The following is a 21952-nucleotide window of genomic DNA, read 5'->3' as shown; positions in this document are numbered from 1 at the left end:
GAATTTTAGAACACCTGGGTAACATCAGAAGAAAACTTCCCACACACAGTGTATCTCGACATTATGAACTGTGTCACCAATCAGATCCCAATAGCTTGAAATATAAAGGGATTGAACACGTAACACTGGAGGGGCGGTAACAGGGAGACAGAACTAACAAAGAGAGAAACACACTGGATTTATAAATTAAAAACTCTGATCCCGTTAGGTCTCAATGCTGATTTTGAGCTGGGTGCTTTCTTAGTGTGATTATATCTTTTTTCATTTTAATTTGTATTACATTTTTCTTTACTGAAGTTTGTAATGAGATGTGAAACCAGTGATGTTAAGATGGGTGAATGTACCATGTTTCATTGCTGTTTTTTATACTTTTTTCTTTTACCTGTACGTTTGATACATATCGGATTCACTAAGGTATGTAGTTGCTTTCAATGAATATGACTGGAGATCTTATATATTCAAAAAGCAATTACTAATATTTTTTCCAACAACCAGTATTATAAAAATTTTAATTTTTCAAATACATAGACTACTGGTTGGTATTTGTATATTGTCCCAAAAATTACTCTGCTTTTTTATTACTTTTTACGCTTTTGGACCATGATACATCACCCGAAATGATAGTGGATTTTGTAGATTTTTCTTACTGTTTTAAAATGTCATTTTGTGCCCTTTTTAAGATATTTTTCTAAAGTATACAATGTGCTTGCTAACTCTGTTCTCTTTTATTTCATACATGCTGCCTGGTTGGATTTCAAGCATAGCAATTAGAATGAGTTAGAATTTTAGCAGTCTTTATTTATTTATTTTCATTTCTAATTTTATTGTAATAAAGATATTATTCTTTATTTTTTATTTTGTAATTTAACTATTAGAGTGAACCATTAAAAATCTCAAACATTAGCAATAGTTCAAATTTGTATGTATTTTTTAAGTATGTTTATATTCTTTTCAAAATGTACTCTCAGAATTCATTTTTAACAGTATTGTATTAACATTGTTTTTGGGTATATTTTGGGTATATATTTTAACTGTATGCAATGTCTTTTCTTTGCGGACTACTCAATTTAAGAGGGTTTGTGACCTGTTGTCCATTTCCAACACTGTGTCACTAAGACAATGTGGCTGATAAAGTTATACAAGGTGTTTGTAAGTTTTTGTCCCGACGGCGGCCATCTTGGATAGGCTTTGTATCATGTGTACAGGGTGACTGTGGTCACAGCTGTAACGCATCAATTCCACGTCACCTGAGACAATTATACACCACCAATGAAGAGCGAATTGATTGTATTTAAGAGCAAGTGTAGGATAGGGTGCCAGATTCCTGACGAAGCTATTTCTCTAGCGAAACGCGTCGAATCGAAAGCAGATACCAAGACACGTGGAGGAGAGACGCCGAGCTGTTTGTGGCTTCTCGCAATTAGGAGCACCTGTGGCGGAGCGCCTCCATTCCAAACCTAATCGTGATTCCTGGAGAGGAAGGAGCGGTGAGATCATCATATGCCTGTACCTCTGATTCCTTATTGCCTGTTATTATCGTTTACTTTGTAAGTGGGCACTTGTGAAGTGTTTTTTAATTCATTAAATTGTTGCACAGTTCGCGCTATGGTGTGTTCTTGTTCTCTGCTGTAGTGCACCCTATCCATCCCATCCTGGTCCTCAGACGCACCTCTACGTGGGACTACTGTTCGTGTACACTTTATGTGGGAAATGCCTTTACTCACTGTCTGCTTGTGAGTATAATCTTTGCAGAATTTCATAGGAATATAATTTTTGTGCTTTACAGTATTGTACTATTTTTGTGATCTCTGCTCTTTTACATGTGCATGGTGTCCCGCTCCCTTGTCACCTCTACCCACTGTGTGGGGTACCTGCCGGGTGCATCCACATCCGGGCGCACTGCATCCTGCGGTGGGGTACACGGACCCAACAATGATCCACAACTTCGGCACTTCCGCCTCCACGTGGGGTGGTCCCCGCGTGGGGTGTCCACCTCAAGGATAGTCTCTTCCGTGGGATGGTCTGGTCCCAAACCACCAAGGGCCAGGATGCCGCTGTGTCCTGGCTGTGTCCCTCACTACAAGCTACAGGGGCAGTATCCCTATCTATGGGCCTGTCCCTGTAGCAGCCACAAACCGAGTGGAGTTGTGCCTAGCTGGGGTCTCTGGCCTAGTGCAGATTCCACAGGCACCTGCACACTCACACCCTACCCCTTCAGTGTCCAGCTTCCAACTCACTAACTGCCCAAACAGTCCTAACTGTCCTAACGGTCCTGTCAGCTAAACTAACGTTCCAATCTTCCCTCAGGAAATTCTAGAAGCTCTATTGGTTGCCTGGCAACACGTGATCTGCAGCCTGAAGGTAAGGGGGGTAAGAAGGTTCCCTTGCCTGATATATGGGATTGAGTTAACCTGCTTGTACCTACGCATCTATCGGTGTGCTTGGGCCAGAACATACTCTGTGCACACACTACACCCTCTGTGCACCACACTACACTGCATACTCGGGGCACACACTACACCCTCTGTGCACCACACTACACTGCATACTCGGGGCACACACTACACCATACTACATCCTTTGCAAAGACACTGCATCCACTGTACCACACTGCACTGCATCCTCTGTGCACACTACACCACACTCCATTCTTTGCACAGATAGTGCATCCACTGTACCACACTGCACTGCATCCTCTGCACAGACACTGCATCCACTGTAGCACACTTCATCCACTGTACCATACTGCACTGCATCCTCAGTGCACACACTACACCCTCTATGCACACACCACACTACATCCTCTATGCACACACCACACTGCATCCTCTATGCACACTCCACACTTCATCCACGATGCAGACACTGAACCACACTACACAGCATCCTCTGCGCAGACTGACCCACACAGAGTCTTCTGCTCAAACTTGACACCCTCTGTGCACACTCTCACTCACATCAACCCCCTACTGCGGTCATACTCACTTTGGGTTCATTGGGTTTCTCCACAGTGGGGCCCCCCTGAGGATAAGAAACAAGTAAAGGTCAGAAAGAGAGAGAAAGGGTAGGGAGACAGACAGACAGACAGAGGGGGAGGGGCAAAGGGTGGGGAGAGGCAAAGGGGGGGAGAGAGGAAGAGAGAAAGGATAGGGGAGAGAAGATGGATAGGGGGAAAGGTGGAAAAGGGAGAGGGGGGAAAGGTGGAACAGGGAGAAGGGGTAGAGGAGGAGGAGAGGGATTCAAGGGGGAAGATGAGAGAGGAGGGGGGGTTTGATAGAGAAGAGGGGAGGAGAGAAAGTGGAGGAGGGGGTACGAGAGAGAGGGGTAGGGAGAAGGAGACGGGGAAGGAGAGGGATAGGGAAGGAAAAGAGGGGCAGGGGAAAGGAGAGGGAGAGATGGGTGGATGAGACGGGGGAGGAAGGGAGAGGAGGGAGAGAAGGGGGAAGGAGAGGGGGATGAGACGGGGAGGAAGGGAGAGGGGGCGAAGGGGGTTGGAGGAGGGAAAGAAAAAGAGATGGAGGTGAAGGAGAGAGGGGGGAGATGATGGAGTTATGGGGAGGGGGAGGAGAGGGTGAGAAAAGGGGTAGAAATACAGAGGGAGAGAGGAGAGAGTGGCTGTGTGAGAAAGATTCCATTAGCTCAGCGCGCATGCGCAATGCACACTTACAATTCCAACAGACTGCAGGGAGCCGACGTGGGTGTCCTGCCCACCCCAGGACTTCATGTTGGGGTACCCTCCGGGCTCCAGGATATATGGATCCCCCTCAAAGAAAGGCTGACTGTATAACAGCCAACTGGGGACAGACAGGGTGTATATATCACACAATGGTAATAACAGACAGGGTGTATAATCACATGAGGGTAATAACAGCTGGTGTATATATATATCACACAAGGATAATAACAGCTGGTGTATATATATCACACAAGGGTAATAACAGCTGGTGTATATATCACACAAGGGTAATAACAGACATGGTGTATATATCACATGGGTGTAATAACAGACCCGTTGTATATATCACATGGGTGTAATAACAGACCCGGGGTATATATCACATGGGTGTAATAACAGACCCGGGGTATATATCACATGGGTGTAATAACAGACAGGAAATGTGTACAGTATCACTTAAGTGTAATAACCCTAAACATCCTCCTCCTCCCCTTCTCCCTCCCCTCTCTCACAGGCCAGAGTACACGATGACGGAGCTCGTCTTGATTGGCTGTCCATATATACGAGCGTCTGGGGCGCCCGCCACAAACGTCACCTTCTTGCCCTCGCCGTTCATCCCCTGGAACAGACCGATCTTCGGGACTTGGAAACCCTGGAAGAGAGAGAGAGCGTAAAACAGCGGTACGTGGGAGAACCCCATAATAATACTACTAATAAATATCACTGCTCCTTTCTCCTGGGACGCGCTTGCAAAGCAGGAATACACCATCACCACTCTCCCCCCTCCTCCCCCACTTTTCTCCCCCACTTTTCTCCCCCCTCATCCCCCACCCTCTCCCAACTCCCCCCTTCTCTCCTCCCCCTCTCCCAGAGGTGGCTGCATGCTGTATTTAAAGGAGGCTAAATATTTTTCTGGTCTGGAAGCTCCCAGGTCAGAGATAGGTTGTCCCTGATCACCCCTCCACTCCCCTCTCCTGCTTTACACCGCACCCCTCTCTAACACGAGTAACTCCCCTCTCCTCCACTCCTCTCTTTCACACCCGACTCCCTCCCCTCTCTAACACACCTAGTCCTCCCCTCACACCCTCTTTCACCCTATACTCCCCTCACACCCTCTCTCACCCTATACTCCCCTCACACCCTCTCTCACCCTATACTCCCCTCACACCCTCTCTCACCCTATACTCCCCTGAAACCTTTTCTCCCCAAAATCCTCTCTGCCACCCTCACAACTTTCATTCCCCCCCACTCACATTCCTATCTCCCCCCTTACATCCCTCTAACTCCCCTTCTCCCATCCCTCTCATCCCCCCTCATACATCCCCTTGTCCCCTCTCTCCCCCTCGCACATCCCTCCCTCCCCCTCGCACATCCCTCTCTCCTCACACATCCCTCTCTCCCCCCTTACACATCCCTCTCTCCCTCCTCACACATCCCTCTCTCCCTCCTCACACATCCCTCTCTCCCTCCTCACACATCCCTCTCTCCCTCCTCACACATCCCTCTCTCCCTCCTCACACATCCCTCTCTCCCCCCTTACATATTCCTTTCTCTCCCCCCCACACTCACCTTGACCACATGTCGCAGGGATCCTATATGGAACTTGGGTTTCTTGGGCCGCTCCTCAGGGTCTCTCTCTGGCTCCTTCCCCCCGAGCCACGGAAGTGTCAGCTCAGTGTCACCTTCCAACAGCATCATACGCCTGCCCTGAAACCGAGGCTTCTCGTACACGAGCCAGCTGTATATACACACACATCATTATATATATATACACACACACACACATCATTATATATATATAATATGTATATATACAGTTGGCTCGTGTGTGTGTAGAGATAGAGATAGAGATAGAGATAGAGATAGAGATAGAGATAGAGATAGAGATAGAGAGAGAGAGAGAGAGAGAGAGAGAGAGATAGAGAGAGATAGAGAGAGAGAGAGATAGAGAGAGAGAGAGAGAGAGAGAGAGAGAGATAGAGAGAGAGATAGAGAGATGTGACCAAGGATGCTACATTGGGGAAACCAGCCAAAAACTACAAGGCAGAATGAATATGCACAGACACTCTATACTCCATCACGAAGAAGGAAGATACTGTTCACCTGTGGGACATCACTTCTCACTACCAGATCATTCCATAAATGATTTAAAAATCAAAATCCTCAATGGAATGTTTAAAAGCACCAAGGAACGGAAAACATTTGAGCTCAGAATGATAAGACTCTGACACCAAAACAAGTGGACTTAATGCGGACATGGGTTTTCTCACACCCTATCATAATTGTTTGTAATTATCCTGCTTGCCTCTATTCTCATCCACACTTTCTCTCCCCCCACAGCATCCCTCCCCCTCCACACCTTTCCTTGTCACCCTCCCCTGGCTTTAAACACTTTTAACACCCTACCTTATCTACAGTACATATGTTTTCTTTTTTTTTTTTTCTCTCTGCACTGTTTTAGCCATAGAAACCTTTGTATATCAGTATTGCTGTCCTGAGGAAGAGAGGAAAACTCTCGGAAACTTGTCCTATGACATAAATTGTTAGTCCAATAAAAAAGGTATCACCTAATACTGAAGAACTCATTTATTCTGCACTATATATATATATATATATACTGTATATATTACACACACACCCATACACATATATAAATCTATATGTATACATCCCCTCTCCCCAGTCTCCTCACACTCACCCCCCTCGGATAACACGGACAGAGATGGCTTCCTGCAGCTCCCAGGCTGTGCAGTCGCTCACATCGCTGCAGATCGCGTGACTCTGCCCGCTGTAACCAGCCTCCGAAAACACAACGATCTGTGGAGGGGGCACAAGGAGGGTCACAACGGGGCAGGGATGTCCTCCCACAGGTCTTCCTCTCTATCCCCACTCCCTCTCATCACCCTAGAGCAGGGGTGGCCAACTCCAGGTCAGGTTTTCAAGATATCCGTGCTTCAGCACAGGTGGCTGTCAGTGGCTCAGTCAACTGATTGAGCCACCTGTGCCGAAGCAGGGATATCCTGATAACTTGACCAGGTGGTGGCCCTTGAGGACTGGAGTTGGCCTGCCCTGGTGTGTGTATGGATGGGGGTGGGATTGGGGCTGTGGTAATAGGGTCTCCTGCCTATTGTGACCATCAGTGAAGACCCCAGAGATCTCTTTACCTTCCCTGGTCTGGGATTCAGCTTGCCGTGCTCCTTCTCCGTGTGATCCTGTGCAAAACAAACCAAAACACTGTCACTCACCAATGACCGATAAATACCCGATAACTACTTATAATGACAGAACAATAACTGATCACCATCTGATAATGACAGACCAATGCCAAATATAGCTCAATGATGACAGATCAATCATTGCTAACTACTGATCAATACAGATCAATATAAAAAAAACAAAATCGTGAATGACTGATCAATAAGCAAAAAGTGTTGAAAATGATCAATTGATAACTGTCAATAATGACAGATCCTTATCCGGCAGTGACAAATTCATAAGTGATAGCTAATGTTTAATGACAGATCAATAACTCAATTATGCCAGATCAATCACCAAACCCTGAATGATAAGGAAGCAGAGTGCAGGGAAGTTGCATTGTGTAGAGGCCAGTTAGATTAGATATATTGTAACACGCCCCAGTGCATTACAGCACACCCCAATACAATGCTACGGCCATATTATAGATCACGCATACTCACCCAGGCATCCGGGAAAGCTTTAAACTGGGAGGCAACTAGTGTGTCCTGCTTGGAGGGGAGGGGGCTGGGTAGCAGGTCGGATGCTGATCCCCCTCTGTTGTCAAGTTGTGAAGGTGACGAGGCTCCGGAGCCCTGCGCCTGAGGCTGGTGATCCTCTTGTGCGCACACAGAGGTGTCATTGATTGGGGACAGGACACTTACAGCTATGGCTGGCTCCTTCTCTGGGGGACTCTGCCCATTCTCCTCCTTCAATTGTAGCGGCACTTTCTCAGGTGGCTTGTAGAGGAGTAGGCTGCTGTCCTTCCAGGAGGATTTTCCCTCTGACTTCTCTGCCGTTTTATTCAGCCGGTCGGACAGCAGCAAGGAGCCGATGATCGAGCTCTGACGGAGGCTGAGGTTTTGGGTGACCATGGCCTTGTAGGTTGCACTCCTGCAGGTATCATCCCCAGAGTGCTTCCTCATCATATCGAGTGGGGAGGACTTCTCCAGCGGCCTGTCTGTGCTTCTCTCCCATGAGTATTTACGCTCCGGCTGCTCTGGCTTCTTCTCCTTCTCTTCCTCTGGGGGACGCTGATTCGGGTTCTGCAAGGGAATCATCTCCAGCTCTTCCTCCTCTTCCTTCAGCCCCCTTGTAAAGTCAGGGTGGTCACATTTGGATGCATGGTCCCCTGATTTGGGAGAGCCCTGATCCTCTTTAATTGGGGGCAGGGTAGCGTACACAGATAGCGGGGAGGAGCGTGGGTGCCATGACACTCTCTGGTGCCTCATTATTTCGGGGGTCTCCAGCTGCCGCAGGGTATTTATCCAAACCTCCATGTCCTCAGCGGACTCTCTCACTTGCTCCTCCACACAGTGCCCAGCTCCCTCCCCCGTGCCTGCTTCAGTCACTCCATTGGGTGGAGACACTTCCTCCATACCGGAGACCTGGGTGCGTTGCACAGGATGGGGGGTTTGTTCTAGCGGTGTCAGCTCTTCTTGAGCACAGGACACTGCACACTGGTCTATCACATCTTCCTGGACAGCAGAGCTCACTATGTCCTCTGCCTCTGAGTCACTGACTCTTGAGGTCACCATACATGGCCCTTCTGAGGAAGTCACAGCAACTTCTTCTCTTGCATATGAACCCACTATTTGTTTGTCATATACTCCTGAACCTATCACAGAACTACTTCTACCAGTATCGGGTTGGGGTGTATCTAGGATTTGGTCCCTAGTCTTTGTTTCTGCATATCTGTGGGTATCTCCTGCTTGGGAGCTGCTAACATCATAGATGAACTCTCTGAATCTGCCATGTGATTTCTCCTGCTGGGCACTTGTGTTTGTTAGGACAGAGCCTCCAGTATTCTCTATCAGTTGTCCTTGCAGGGGTATGTCAGAAGACTGGTCACTGACATTTTCAGATGGCTCCTCCTTTGTTGACACAATAACCATCACATATCCAGCCTCTCCCGTCACATCTCCAGCCTCTCCCCTCACATCTCCAGCCTCTCCCCTCACGTCTCCAGCCTCTCCCCTCACGTCTCCAGCCTCTCCCCTCACGTCTCCAGCCTCTCCCCTCACGTCTCCAGCCTCTCCCCTCACGTCTCCAGTCTCTCCCCTCACATCTCCAGCCTCTCCCCTCACGTCTCCAGTCTCTCCCCTCACGTCTCCAGCCTCTCTCATCACGTCTTCAGCCTCTCCCCTCACGTCTTCAGCCTCTCCCCTCACGTCTCCAGCCTCTCTCATCATGTCTTCAGCCTCTCCCCTCACGTCTTCAGCCTCTCCCCACACGTCTTCAGCCTCTCCCCACACGTCTTCAGCCTCTCCCCACACGTCTTCAGCCTCTCCCCTCACGTCTTCAGCCTCTCCCCTCACGTCTTCAGCCTCTCCCCTCACGTCTTCAGCCTCTCCCCACACGTCTACAGCCTCTCCCCTCGCGCCTCCAGTCTCTCCCCTCACGTCTTTAGCCTCTCCCCTCACGTCTTCAGCCTCTCCCCATACGTCTTCAGCCTCTCCCCTCGCGCCTACAGCCTCTCCCCTCGCGCCCCCATCCTCTCCCCTCACGCCCCCAGCCTCTCCCCTCACGCCCCCAGCCTCTCCCCTCACGCCCCCAGCCTCTCCCCTCACGCCCCCAGCCTCTCCCCTCACGCCCCCAGCCTCTCCCCTCACGCCCCCAGCCTCTGCCCTCACGCCCCCAGCCTCTCCCCTCACGCCCCCAACCTCTCCCCTCACGCCCCCAGACTCTCCCCTCACGCCCCCAGCCTCTCCCCTCACGCCCCCATCCTCTCCCCTCACGCCCCCAGCCTCTCCCCTCACGCCCCCAGCCTCTCCCCTCACGCCCCCAGCCTCTCCCCTCACGCCCCCAGCCTCTCCCCTCACGCCCCCAGCCTCTCCCCTCACGCCCCCAGACTCTCCCCTCACGTCCCCAGCCTCTCCCCTCACGCCCCCAGCCTCTCCCCTCACGCCCCCAGACTCTCCCCTCACGCCCCCAGCCTCTCCCCTCACGCCCCCAGCCTCTCCCCTCACGCCCCCAGCCTCTTCCCTCACGCCCCCAACCTCTCCCCTCACGCCCCCAACCTCTCCCCTCACGCCCCCAACCTCTCCCCTCACGCCCCCAACCTCTCCCCTCACGCCCACAACCTCTCCTCTCACGCCCCCAACCTCTCCCCTCACGCCCCCAACCTCTCCCCTCACGCCCCCAGCCTCTCCCCTCACGCCCCCAGCCTCTCCCCTCACGCCCCCAGCCTCTCCCCTCACGCCCCCAGCCTCTCCCCTCACGCCCCCAGCCTCTGCCCTCACGCCCCCAGACTCTCCCCTCACGCCCCCAGACTGTGCCCTCACGCCCCCAGCCTCTCCCCTCACGCCCCCAGACTCTCCCCTCACGCCCCCAGCCTCTCCCCTCACGCCCCCAGCCTCTCCCCTCACGCCCCCAACCTCTCCCCTCACGCCCCCAACCTCTCCCCTCACGCCCCCAACCTCTCCCCTCACGCCCCCAACCTCTCCCCTCACGCCCCCAACCTCTCCCCTCACGCCCCCAGCCTCTCCCCTCACGCCCCCAGCCTCTCCCCTCACGCCCCCAGCCTCTCCCCTCACGCCCCCAGCCTCTCCCCTCACGCCCCCAGCCTCTCCTTCCCCCACTCTTTCTTCATGAGGTTCAGAGATGACACATTCCCCAACATTCTGGACCAGGTGTGCCAATGTACGAGAGTTCTCATCCAAATCGGAGCAGGCACTTTCTGTAGGTGATTTGGATATTGCTCTTCCTCTGATGATTTGGATTGTCGTATCTACTGTTGGTATAATCCCAAGATCAGCATGTGTCAGGAGCTCCTCTCCTTGTGGCCTCTTTTCACGCTCATCATCTGTGGTTTCTTCTTGAGTCTCACTAGACTCTATCTCATCTCTGTTTGACTTTCCACTTGTCATTGCAGCATCGCAATGGTTCTGGGTACTCTGCACCTTGTTTCCCTGCGGAATGGTGATAGGAAAGGGGTAATGTATCTTTTCCTGCAGGACAGCAGTGGAAGTGGGGTAATATCCGTTTCTCACTATGCACTCTGCGGGGGATTCCTCCGCAGGCTGTACACGTTCCTCTGCTAATGTTACCGGGGGCTCCCCTGCATCACCCTTCACAGTTTCTCTTATAGGGTCTGTAATTATGTCACTGATAACCCTTTGCTCAGAGTATTCTCTTTGAGCTCCCACTCGCCCTCCATGAGTGCCGCTCTCTGTCGATGTAAATATGACAAAACTGGTGCATTGCGATTTCTTTTCTCTTGGGTTTTTTAGAAGAGCAGAGTCTTCATCATATTGTGCCTGATTTTGAGCTGGTGTTGGGGTTTCCTCTGCAGGGCGTTCCTGTTCTAATGATCCCACTGTCTCTATAACCCTGCTACTCCCCTTATTCTCTTCAGGTTTTCTTAACCGTCTTCCCATGATCCCAATATCAACCGCCTTGCGTTCCCGACTCTTTGCTAGTACTGTAGAGTTTACATGTTGCTTATCTCTCCTCTGGACCTCTTTTAATAAAACAGTAATAACAGATTGTCTCTCACTATCCACCGTTGTTTCAGACGATGTCTTCTCAGTCTTTCTAACACTGACAACAGGATTTCCATCCTGGATTAGAGTCACTTTGCTTGAACTCTCAACTTGTCCCTCACTCACTTTTGTTGACTTAGAGACCATGGTGCTACTGTTTCTCTGCCTTCTTGACCCAGTATCTGTGTTGCCATTGGCCCTGTCATTTCTGTGTGGTGGCCTTGAGTCCGGGATATCACACAAGGAGCTGTCTCTGGAAGACTTGAAGAAAAATGTGTCCCCGGAGATCTGAGCCCCTGAGGGTGAAGCAGTATCCGTCATGCCCCCATCCCCCTGGAAGCGGAGCGATCTGGGTGACTGGATAACAGGACTTTCATCACATTTTCTCCAGCCTTTTGGTGACCCCAGTGTAATTGAGACATTATCCCTTTGCCTCTCTGGGGGCGGCGTTGAGACTCTGGGAGGCAGGAGGCGTTCTTTTGGTGAAGGCCTCATTTGTCTACTATCCTCATGCTTCTCTCTATGAGTTATTGCAGTATGTGTACCAGCTCCGTCCTTGGGCTCTGAAGACTCCTCCCTACTGTCACTGCACTGGACTTCTGGGCCTGGACATGGTTTGGCAGACAGGACTGTGACAGAAGTCTTGGCATTTTCACTCACTCTCCCAAAAGATGTTTTTCTGACAGGGTTGAAAACTTGAGCATATATTGGCTCATGAATCTCAGGGTTGTTGGGCAAGTCTCGGGTCACCGGGAGTCTCGTCCCTCTGAGGGATCCAAATGGCTTGTGTTTTGGTTCCTCCCAGTGCCGGACGCCCTCCTCCCTCATACCGATGTCTTCAAACACTTTCCGCAGACCACTCACATGGCTCACGTAGGGCTGTGGAAGGAGAGCCCCTTGCACCAGCATCCTGGGCTTCACTGTGCCGGAGACCCTGCCCTTCCGGGTTGGTGCACAGATGGGCTCAAAGGAGTTTCGTATCCCTGCCACCCTGGTTAAGGACGTCGTCCTTGGGCTGCGGCTGCGATGGCTCTGGAGGTCCTCATCCTTCTCCATCTTGGAGGAGTCAGGTCTGGGGTTTTTGGCCTCCCGCTCCGAGCCAGAGTCGAGTAGGGAGCGTTGCTCACTAACTTCCAAGCCGAGGGATCTAGAAAGAAGATGGAAGAGACATTGTCAGCATTGTTTAAAGTGCTATTAAGACAGACTTGGAACATCTATCCTTGCTGCTAGTTCTTTTGTTTTTCGCAGAATAGGAATCTGGGGGTCCCCAGAGCTGAACTGATCCAAGGGCTCCCCCTGGTTTCGGAGATACATCATGGTGAAGGTACTAGCATTTCATTATCCTCCAGGGGAAACAAAATAGGCCAATAAGTCCCCCATTGTCACGCCGGCCAATAGGAAGCTATGGCATCATCAGTTCGGCCTTCCCATTGAACGGCCATTTAAAACCCAGCACGAAGCCAGGAAGTAACACCGGTACCTTTACCGGTAAATATCTCGGGAACCGGTGTGACACGCGCAATCTGTGTTTGTCACACCAGGGGACAGGGAAGCTCTTGCTGAATTCCTGTCATCCTGTTTAACCCTAAACCTGCAGGGTCTCTAGGTTTATCCTAAGCAACTCTGAATTCCCTCTGCTGGGAAGCTGCTCCCTGCACCCACTCAGTGCTGGAACACTCACTCGTGTCTTCCCCAAAGTATCGCCAGCTTCAGAGCCCCCTCTCCCCCCCCAGCCCCCCCGGCCCCGTTACTAGGGTATACAAAGTCCGCCACAGGGACTGGAAAGACATTGCAGAGCCACAAATTAACACGCAGAGCAACGTAATGACACGCGGAGCAACGTAAGGACACGCGTAGCAACGTAATGACACGCGGAGCAATGTAATGACACGCGGAGCAACGTAATGACACGCGGAGCAACGTAATGACACGCGGAGCAACGTAATGACACGCGGAGCAACGTAATGACACGTAATGACACGCAGAGCAACGTAAGGACACGCAGAGCAACGTAATGACACGCAGAGCAACGTAATGACACGCGGAGCAACGTAATGACACGTGGAGCAACGTAACGTCACGCGGAGCAACGTAACGACACGCGGAGCAACGTAATGACACGCAGAGCAACGTAATGACACGCAGAGCAACGTAATGACACCCGGAGCAACGTAATGACACGCAGAGCAACTTAATGACACGCGGAGCAACGTAATGACACGCAGAGCAACGTAATTGCACGAGGAGCAACGTAATGACATGCAGAGCAACGTAATTACACGAGGAGCAACGTAATGACACGCAGGACAACGTAATGACACGCGGAGCAACGTAATGACACGCGGAGCAACGTAAGGACACGCGGAGCAACGTAATGACACGCGGAGCAACGTAAGGACACGCGGAGCAACGTAATGACACGCAGAGCAACGTAATTACATGAGGAGCAACGTAATGACACGCGGAGCAACGTAAGGACACGCGGAGCAACGTAATGACACGCAGAGCAACGTAATTACATGAGGAGCAATGTAATGACACGCGGAGCAACGTAATGACACGCGGAGCAACGTAATGACATGCAGAGCAACGTAATTGCACGAGGAGCAACGTAATGACATGCAGAGCAACGTAATTACACGAGGAGCAACGTAATGACACGCAGGACAACGTAATGACACGTAATGACACGCAGAGCAACGTAATGACACGCAGAGCGACACGCGGAGCAACGTAATGACACGCGGAGCAACGTAATGACACGCGGAGCAACGTAATGACACGCGGAGCAACGTAATGACACGCGGAGCAATGTAATGACACGCAGAGCAACGTAATGACACGCAGAGCGACACGCGGAGCAACGTAATGACACGCGGAGCAACGTAATGACACGCGGAGCAACGTAATGACACGCGGAGCAACGTAATGACACGCGGAGCAACGTAATGACACGCAGAGCAATGTAATGACACGCGGAGATATAATACCAAACAGAGATACGTAATAACACGCAGAGCCATAAACTAACACGCAGCGCAACGTAAAATAACACGCAGAGCCATTTAATAACAATATAATAACATGCAAAGCAACATAATGACACGCAGAGCAATGTAATGACACGCGGAGCAACGTAATGACACGGAAATGACATGCAGAGCAACATAGCAATAATAACACCCCGGGCAATATAATAACACGCAGAGTAAGATTACATAAAATGAAGAGTAATATAATAACATGATGAGTGTGATAATAGCACGCAGTGATATCATACTTATTGTAAGCTCTTCGGGGCAGGGACTCCCTTTCCTATTGTTACTTTCATGTCTGAAGAGCTTATTCCCACTATGTGTAATATTATGATGTCACGTGTATTACTGCTGCGAAGCGCTGTGTAAATGGATGGCACTATATAAATGAAGATACACATACAGTGGCGTAACTATAGCCCAGGCAAAGCCTGTGGGCGCGCGCTCTTGAAGGCCCGCTCTATAGGGTGACCAATCCATATTTGTCCCGGCACATTTGCCGATTGCGCATGCGCGAAGTGCACTTGCCACCACGCACTGCGCGATCGGCACTTGCCGGCTGCTCATGCGCAGGCGCGACCAACGCAATAGAAAAATGTTGCCCAGAGCCCGCTCATGTCTACATACGCCACTGTATACCTACATACAACATGCAGAGTGATATAATAACATGTAGAGTGATGTCATTCCATGCAGAGTGATATAATAACATGTAGAGTGATGTCATTCCATGCAGAGTGATATAATAACATGTAGAGTGATGTCATTCCATGCAGAGTGATATAATAACATGTAGAGTGATGTCATTCCATGCAGAGTGATATAATAACATGTAGAGTGATGTCATTCCATGCAGAGTGATATAATAACATGTAGAGTGATGTCATTCCATGCAGAGTGATATAACATGTAGAGTGATGTCATTCCATGCAGAGTGATATAATAACATGTAGAGTGATGTCATTCCATGCAGAGTCATATAACATGTAGAGTGATGTCATTCCATGCAGAGTCATATAACATGTAGAGTGATGTCATTCCATGCAGAGTGATATAATAACATGTAGAGTGATGTCATTCCATGCAGAGTGATATAATAACATGTAGAGTGATATAATAACACGCAAAGTATTATAATAGCATGCAGAGCGACATAATAACAGTTGCACTGCAGTCCCCCCTGGCAGTGAAGGGTTAAACCCTTTGCATTGTGAGAGGTTCACTGCACTTGAGGAGTCGGGTTATCATGTGGCAGGCAGGAGAGGAGCTGGGTATAGAAATTACTAGGCACAGGGGACAAGTTACATTCGTCAGCCTGGGAGGAGCCACAGAGAGCAGGCGCCGAGCCAAGAACCGCAGCCCATCCTGCGTGATAACTAATTACCTGCCGATAAGGAGGCGCTGGTTTATCAGGTCAGGGCATGTCGCTCAAAGGGAACCTGTTCTGGTGTGTTTATCACAGTGAAAATGAGTGTGTTTGTCTCTTGTATGTACAAATAGCCTGTATATAATCTGTGCAGAGGTCTCACGCGCCAGTAACCGCACTCTCTAAACTGATTGCAATGAGCAGGCATCAATGGAGGAGAGAGACAGGGAAAAGTGAGAGAGTGAGAAAGTGTACGGGGGGGAGAGTGAGAGAGAGAAAAGAGGAGAGTGAGAGAGAGAAAAGAGGAGTGTGAGAGAGAGAAAAGAGGGAGTGAGAGAGAGGAAAGAGGAGAGTGCGAGAGAGGAAAGAGGAGAGTGCGAGAGAGGAAAGAGGAGAGTGAGAGAGAGAAAAGAGGAGAGTGCGAGAGAGGAAAGAGGAGAGTGAGAGAGAGGAAAGAGGAGAGTGAGAGAGAGAAAAGAGGATAGTGAGACAGAGAAAAGAGGAGAATGAGAGAGAGAAAAGAGAAGAGTGGGAGAGAGAGAAAAGAGGAGTGAGAGAGAGGAAAGAGGAGAGTGGGAGAGAGAAAAGAGGAGAGTGAGAGAGAGAAAAGAGGAGTGAGAGATAGGAAAGAGGAGTGAGAGAGAGGAAACAGGACAGTAAGAGAGAGGAAAGAAGAGAGTGGGAGAGAGGAGAGTGGGAGAGAGGAAAGAGGAGAGTGGGAGAGAGGAACGAGGAGAGTGGGAGAGAGGAAAGAGGAGAGTGGGAGAGAGGAAAGAGGAGAGAGAGAGAGGAAAGAGGACAGTGAGAGAGAGAGGAAAGATGACAGTGAGAGAGAGGAAAGAGGACAGTGAAAGAGAGTGGAAAGAGGACAATGAAAGAGAGAGGAAAGAGGACAGTGAGAGAGAGGAAAGAGGAGAGAGAGAGAGAAAATGAGTGTGAGACAGAGAGAGAGAGAGGGAGGAGAGAGAGAGAGGAAAGAGAAGAGAGAGAACGTTGGAGAGGGGGAGAGTGGGAGTGAGGGGGAGTGGGTGAGAGTTGGAGAGGGAGAGAGAGTTGGAGAGGGAGAGAGAGTTGGAGAGGGAGAGAGAGTTGGAGAGGGAGAGTTGGAGTGGGAGAGAGTTGGAGAGGGAGAGAGAGTTGGAGTGGGAGAGAGTTGGAGAGGGAGAGAGAGTTGGAGTGGGAGAGAGTTGGAGAGGGAGAGAGTTGGAGAGGGAGAGAGTTGGAGAGGGAGAGAGTTGGAGAGGGAGAGACTTGGAGAGGGAGAGACTTGGAGAGGGAGAGAGTTGGAGAGGGAGAGAGTTGTAGTGAGAGAGACTTGGAGTGGGAGAGTGAGTTGGAGAGGGAGAGAGTTGGAGAGGGAGAGACTTGGAGAGGGAGAGACTTGGAGAGGGAGAGAGTTGGAGAGGGAGAGAGTTGGAGAGGGAGAGAGTTGGAGTGAGAGAGACTTGGAGTGGGAGAGTGAGGAGGCGTGTGCTGAGCTGTGAGGCTGCGTTGAGTGACCTGGTGTCTGCGAGTCATTTGAGGTGTCAGTTTGGTCTCTGCATCCAGTGTTATCATTTCCTTGTCAGCGGCACATCACTCATCGCAGTCACCCTCATTTCTACCCTGTCACTCACCCCGTGCCAGCCTCTGATTGGTCAGGGTTACAGGAGAGGGGGGCCCTGGGATTTACTCTGTGCGGGAAACGTTAAGGGTCATACTGCGTACTAAGTGCAGCTAAGCTGTAAGGCGCCTATAGGGCCTATAGAAGTTAATGGCATAGCACTGCTTCCTCACATGGTCCTAATGCCTTATTACCTGGGTATGAATGCATTTCAGTTAGTACCCGCGGCCACATCAGATTCTTTCCCTTGCTCCTGGCATCTCTCCTGCTGAATGTTCACATACAACATACATGTTCAGTGCTAAAATGTTACCTGGATCAGAAGCAGCCGGGGAGACACGTTGTACCTGACTCAGCTGACAGTGATCTCACCCTGGGACCTTGTACACAGCGTACATTTAACCCTACGCAGTACTTACATGCTCCAGCTACACTCCCTGTGCACATGACACAGACGGCCCCCTCTGAATCGTCTGCTACCTACTTTACCACAAACCTTTAAATGCAGCCGGGGCGGGGGCACAAAATCCTACAGGCCGGTGTATCAGGAGGCAGTGCCACTGACCTCACACGCCCACTGGACTTTGTATCTCTCTGGGCAGTTATGGCTCTGCTGATAGAGCAGTGATGGGAGATTACAAGGTCCAAAACTCTCACAACACGGCCCAAACCTCCCACTACACGCCCCAAACCTCCCACTACACGCCCCAAACCTCCCACTACACGGCCCAAACCTCCCACTACACGGCCCAAACCTCCCACTACACGGCCCAAACCTCCCACTACACGGCCCAAACCTCCCACTACACGGCCCAAACCTCCCACTACACGGCCCAAGTCTCCCACTACACGCCCCAAACCTCCCACTACACGGCCCAAATCTCCCACTACACGCCCCAAACCTCCCACTACACGGCCCAAACCTCCCACTACACGGCCCAAACCTCCCACTACACGCCCCAAACCTCCCACTACACGCCCCAAACCTCCCACTCACACGGCCCAAACCTCCCACTACACGCCCCAAACCTCCCACTACACGGCCCAAACCTCCCACTACACGGCCCAAACCTCCCACTACACGCCCCAAACCTCCCACTACACGCCCCAAACCTCCCACTACACGCCCCAAACCTCCCACTACACGCCCCAAACCTCCCACTACACGGCCCAAACCTCCCACTACACGGCCCAAACCTCCCACTACACGCCCCGAACCTCCCACTACACGCCCGAACCTCCCACTACACGCCCCGAACCTCCCACTACACGCCCCGAACCTCCCACTACACGGCCCAAACCTCCCACTACACGCCCCAAACCTCCCACTACACGGCCCAAACCTCCCACTACACGGCCCAAACCTCCCACTACACGCCCAAACATCCACTACACGCCCCAAACCTCCACTACACGCCCCAAACCTCCCACTACACGCCCCAAACCTCCCACTACACGCCCAAACCTCCCACTACACGCCCAAACCTCCCACTACCAACCCAGACGGCCCAAACCTCCCACTACACGCCCCAAACCTCCCACTACACGGCCCAAACCTCCCACTACACGGCCCAAACCTCCCACTACACGGCCCAAACCTCCCACTACACGGCCCAAACCTCCCACTACACGGCCCAAACCTCCCACTACACGCCCCAAACCTCCCACTACACGCCCCAAACCTCCCACTACACGCCCCAAACCTCCCACTACACGGCCCAAACCTCCCACTACACGCCCCAAACCTCCCACTACACGCCCCAAACCTCCCACTACACGGCCCAAACCTCCCACTACACGCCCCAAACCTCCCACTACACGCCCCAAACCTCCCACTACACGCCCCAAACCTCCCACTACACGCCCCAAACCTCCCACTACACGGGCCGAACCTCCCACCACAAGGTCTGCACCGCACGGTCACTGGGTGAGTCTGTGAGCTGGAAATAGATATATAGGTCAGTGCCGTGTGCAGGGCAGAGGTGCAAAGTATCTCTGCTCGAAACCTGCTCCCCGGTGCGAGCAGATTCCTGGGGCAGATCCATAACAACAGCACATACACCAATAGCACTTACCCCATTCTCTCTACTCAAACAACCTCAGCGTTTGTGGTACATCACCTTATAGATACGTTATCCTACACCCTATAGATACGTTATCCTACACACACTATATTACAGATACTTCACCTTATAGATACGTTATCCTACACACACTATATTACAGATACATCACCTTATAGATACGTTATCCTACAAACACGTTATATTACAGATACTTCACCCTATAGATAGGTTATCCTACACACACTATATTACAGATAAATAACGCAATAAAGTTATCCTATAGACACAGTGTATTCCAGATACATCACTCTTCAGATACATTATATTATAAGCCCAACATTCTATATGAGAAGTATACTGAATACCCGATATTACATATTCCCAATATCCTATATATACTCAGTATCCTACATACCCATTATAGTACAGATACATCACCCTACGATATATTATCTTATATACCCAATATAATATATGCGCAGTATCCTATATATATATATATGCTATATACCCAGAACCCTACACAAATGCATCACCATATAGATACATTATCTCATATACTCAATATCCTATATATTTATATATATATCACTCTATACACCCAGTATCCTAGATACATGTTATGTTACAAATACATTGCCATACATTACACCCAATAACCAATATCCTATAAGACCTATATACATGCTATCCTACAGATATACTAGTTTCCATTCTTCCCTATACACAGTATCTGCCCTATACCCTCAGTACAAGACATATCAATATAATATAATATCCTCCCTATCTGTATTTCCCACACAGCTCTCTGCCTCTCTCCATGTCTCTCACCACCCTCCCTCTCAGGCTGAAACCTGCTCTCTCTCTCTCTCCCCTCATGCTGGGGCTTGTTTTCTCTCTTTCTTGTCTCTTCCTCTCCCCTCTGTCTCTGCCTCTTACCCTAGTTTCTCTCTTCCACGTTATACCTTTCCCCCCTTTCCTCACTCTCCATACTCCCCTTCTCGCACTCCCCACTCCCACCTTCTCTCACTCCCCATCCACCCTCCCCTTACTCCCCATCCCCCTCCCCTTCTCTCACTCCCCATGTCCTCCTTCTCTCACTCCCCATCCCCCTCCCCTTCTCTCACTCCCCATGTCCTCCTTCTCTCACTCCCCATCCCCCTCCCCTTCACTCACTGCCCATGTCCCCCATTCTCTCACTCCCCGTTTCCCCCTCTCTCATTCCCCATACCCCCATTCTCTCACTCCCCATACCCCCCTTCTCTCACTCCCCATTTCCCCCCTCTCTCATTCCCCATACACCCCTTCTCTCACTCCCCATTTCCCCCCTCTCTCATTCCCCATACACCCCTTCTCTCACTCCCCATTTCCCCCTCTCTCATTCCCCATTTCCCCCCTCTCTCACTCCCCATTTCCCCCCTCTCTCATTCCCATTTCCCCCATCTCTCATTCCCCATTTCCCCCCTCTCTCATTCCCCATTTCCCCCCTCTCTCATTCCCCATTTCCCCCCTTATCTCACTCCCCCATTCCCCCCTCTCTCATTCCCAATTTCCCCCCTTATCTCACTCCCCCATTCCCCCCTCTCTCATTCCCCATTTCCCCCCTTATCTCACTCCCCATTCCCCCCTTATCTCACTCCCCATTCCCCCCTTATCTCACTCCCCATTCCCCCCTTATCTCACTCCCCATTCCCCCCCTTATCTCAATCACCATTCCCCCCTTATCTCACTCCCCATTCCCCCCCTTTTCTCAATCACCATTCCCCCCCTTATCCCACTCCTCACCCCCCCTTCTCTCACTCCCCACTCCCCACCCCTTCTCTCACTCTCCCCCCCTTCTCTCACTCTCCTCCCCCCCCTTCTCTCACTCCCCCCCTTCTCTCACTCCCTCCCCCCCATTCTCTCACTCTCCCCCCCCTTCTCTCACTCTCCCCCCCCTTCTCTCACTTTCCCTCCCCCTTCTCTCACTCTCCCTCCCCCCTCTCCCAGACTGGAACCTGCCCTCCGTGCACCTGCCCCTCTGCCCTCCTCACCTGTCGCGGTAGGACTGTCCTCTCCTCTCGCTGGAGATCTTCTCCTTCTGCTCATGAGGCTCTTCTCCGGTTCTTGCCAGCTCCCGGGTCCCGTCCTGTGTCACCTGCAGCCCTGTGACCGGGTGTGTCTGAGCTGTCACCTGTGCAGGAGCCGCCCCGTGTCCTCTGCATGCCTGAGATTCCTCCTCACAGAGTGACAGCTCCGGATCCGGTCCTGCCGGTTCCTGCTCTCTCACCCAGGCATTTCCCTGCTCGGGGATTCCTAAACCCTCCCTCACACCCCGGCCTGGCACCTGGGCAGCCCCCCCAGGGCGCTGCCCCCCTCCCCTGCTGCCCTCTTTGGTCAGGGTGATGATGAATTCATAGCGGATTTTGGGGGTGCTTTGAACTGTCTGTGTTTTGGGGTCATTGTCTCCTGGTGATGCTAGGTGGGCTTCACTGATCTTCTGTACCCC

The 21952-nt window shown here is 51.1% G+C and overlaps 1 protein-coding gene across 1 annotated transcript in view; it reads right to left on the bottom strand.

The window, feature by feature from the left end:
* The window catches only part of LOC142481561 (uncharacterized), a 30019-nt gene extending 8073 nt beyond the window's left edge, over positions 1-21946 (bottom strand). The window contains exons 1-9 of the mRNA XM_075582941.1: positions 21498-21946; positions 10468-12541; positions 7375-9405; positions 6841-6888; positions 6375-6493; positions 5246-5414; positions 4189-4328; positions 3668-3794; positions 2986-3021 (exon numbers count right to left, since the gene is read on the bottom strand). Coding sequence (XP_075439056.1) covers positions 2986-3021; positions 3668-3794; positions 4189-4328; positions 5246-5414; positions 6375-6493; positions 6841-6888; positions 7375-9405; positions 10468-12450 — 4653 coding nt within the window. The 5' untranslated portion in view covers positions 12451-12541; positions 21498-21946. The remainder of the gene's footprint in view (positions 1-2985; positions 3022-3667; positions 3795-4188; positions 4329-5245; positions 5415-6374; positions 6494-6840; positions 6889-7374; positions 9406-10467; positions 12542-21497) is intronic.
* Positions 21947-21952: the final 6 nt, after the last annotated feature.

The sequence above is a fragment of the Ascaphus truei genome, unplaced genomic scaffold (assembly GCF_040206685.1).
Source record: "Ascaphus truei isolate aAscTru1 unplaced genomic scaffold, aAscTru1.hap1 HAP1_SCAFFOLD_2796, whole genome shotgun sequence".
Taxonomy (NCBI): domain Eukaryota; kingdom Metazoa; phylum Chordata; class Amphibia; order Anura; family Ascaphidae; genus Ascaphus; species Ascaphus truei.
The sequence above is the reverse complement of the archived record's forward strand: the minus strand, read 5'-3'. Positions and strand labels throughout refer to the sequence as shown.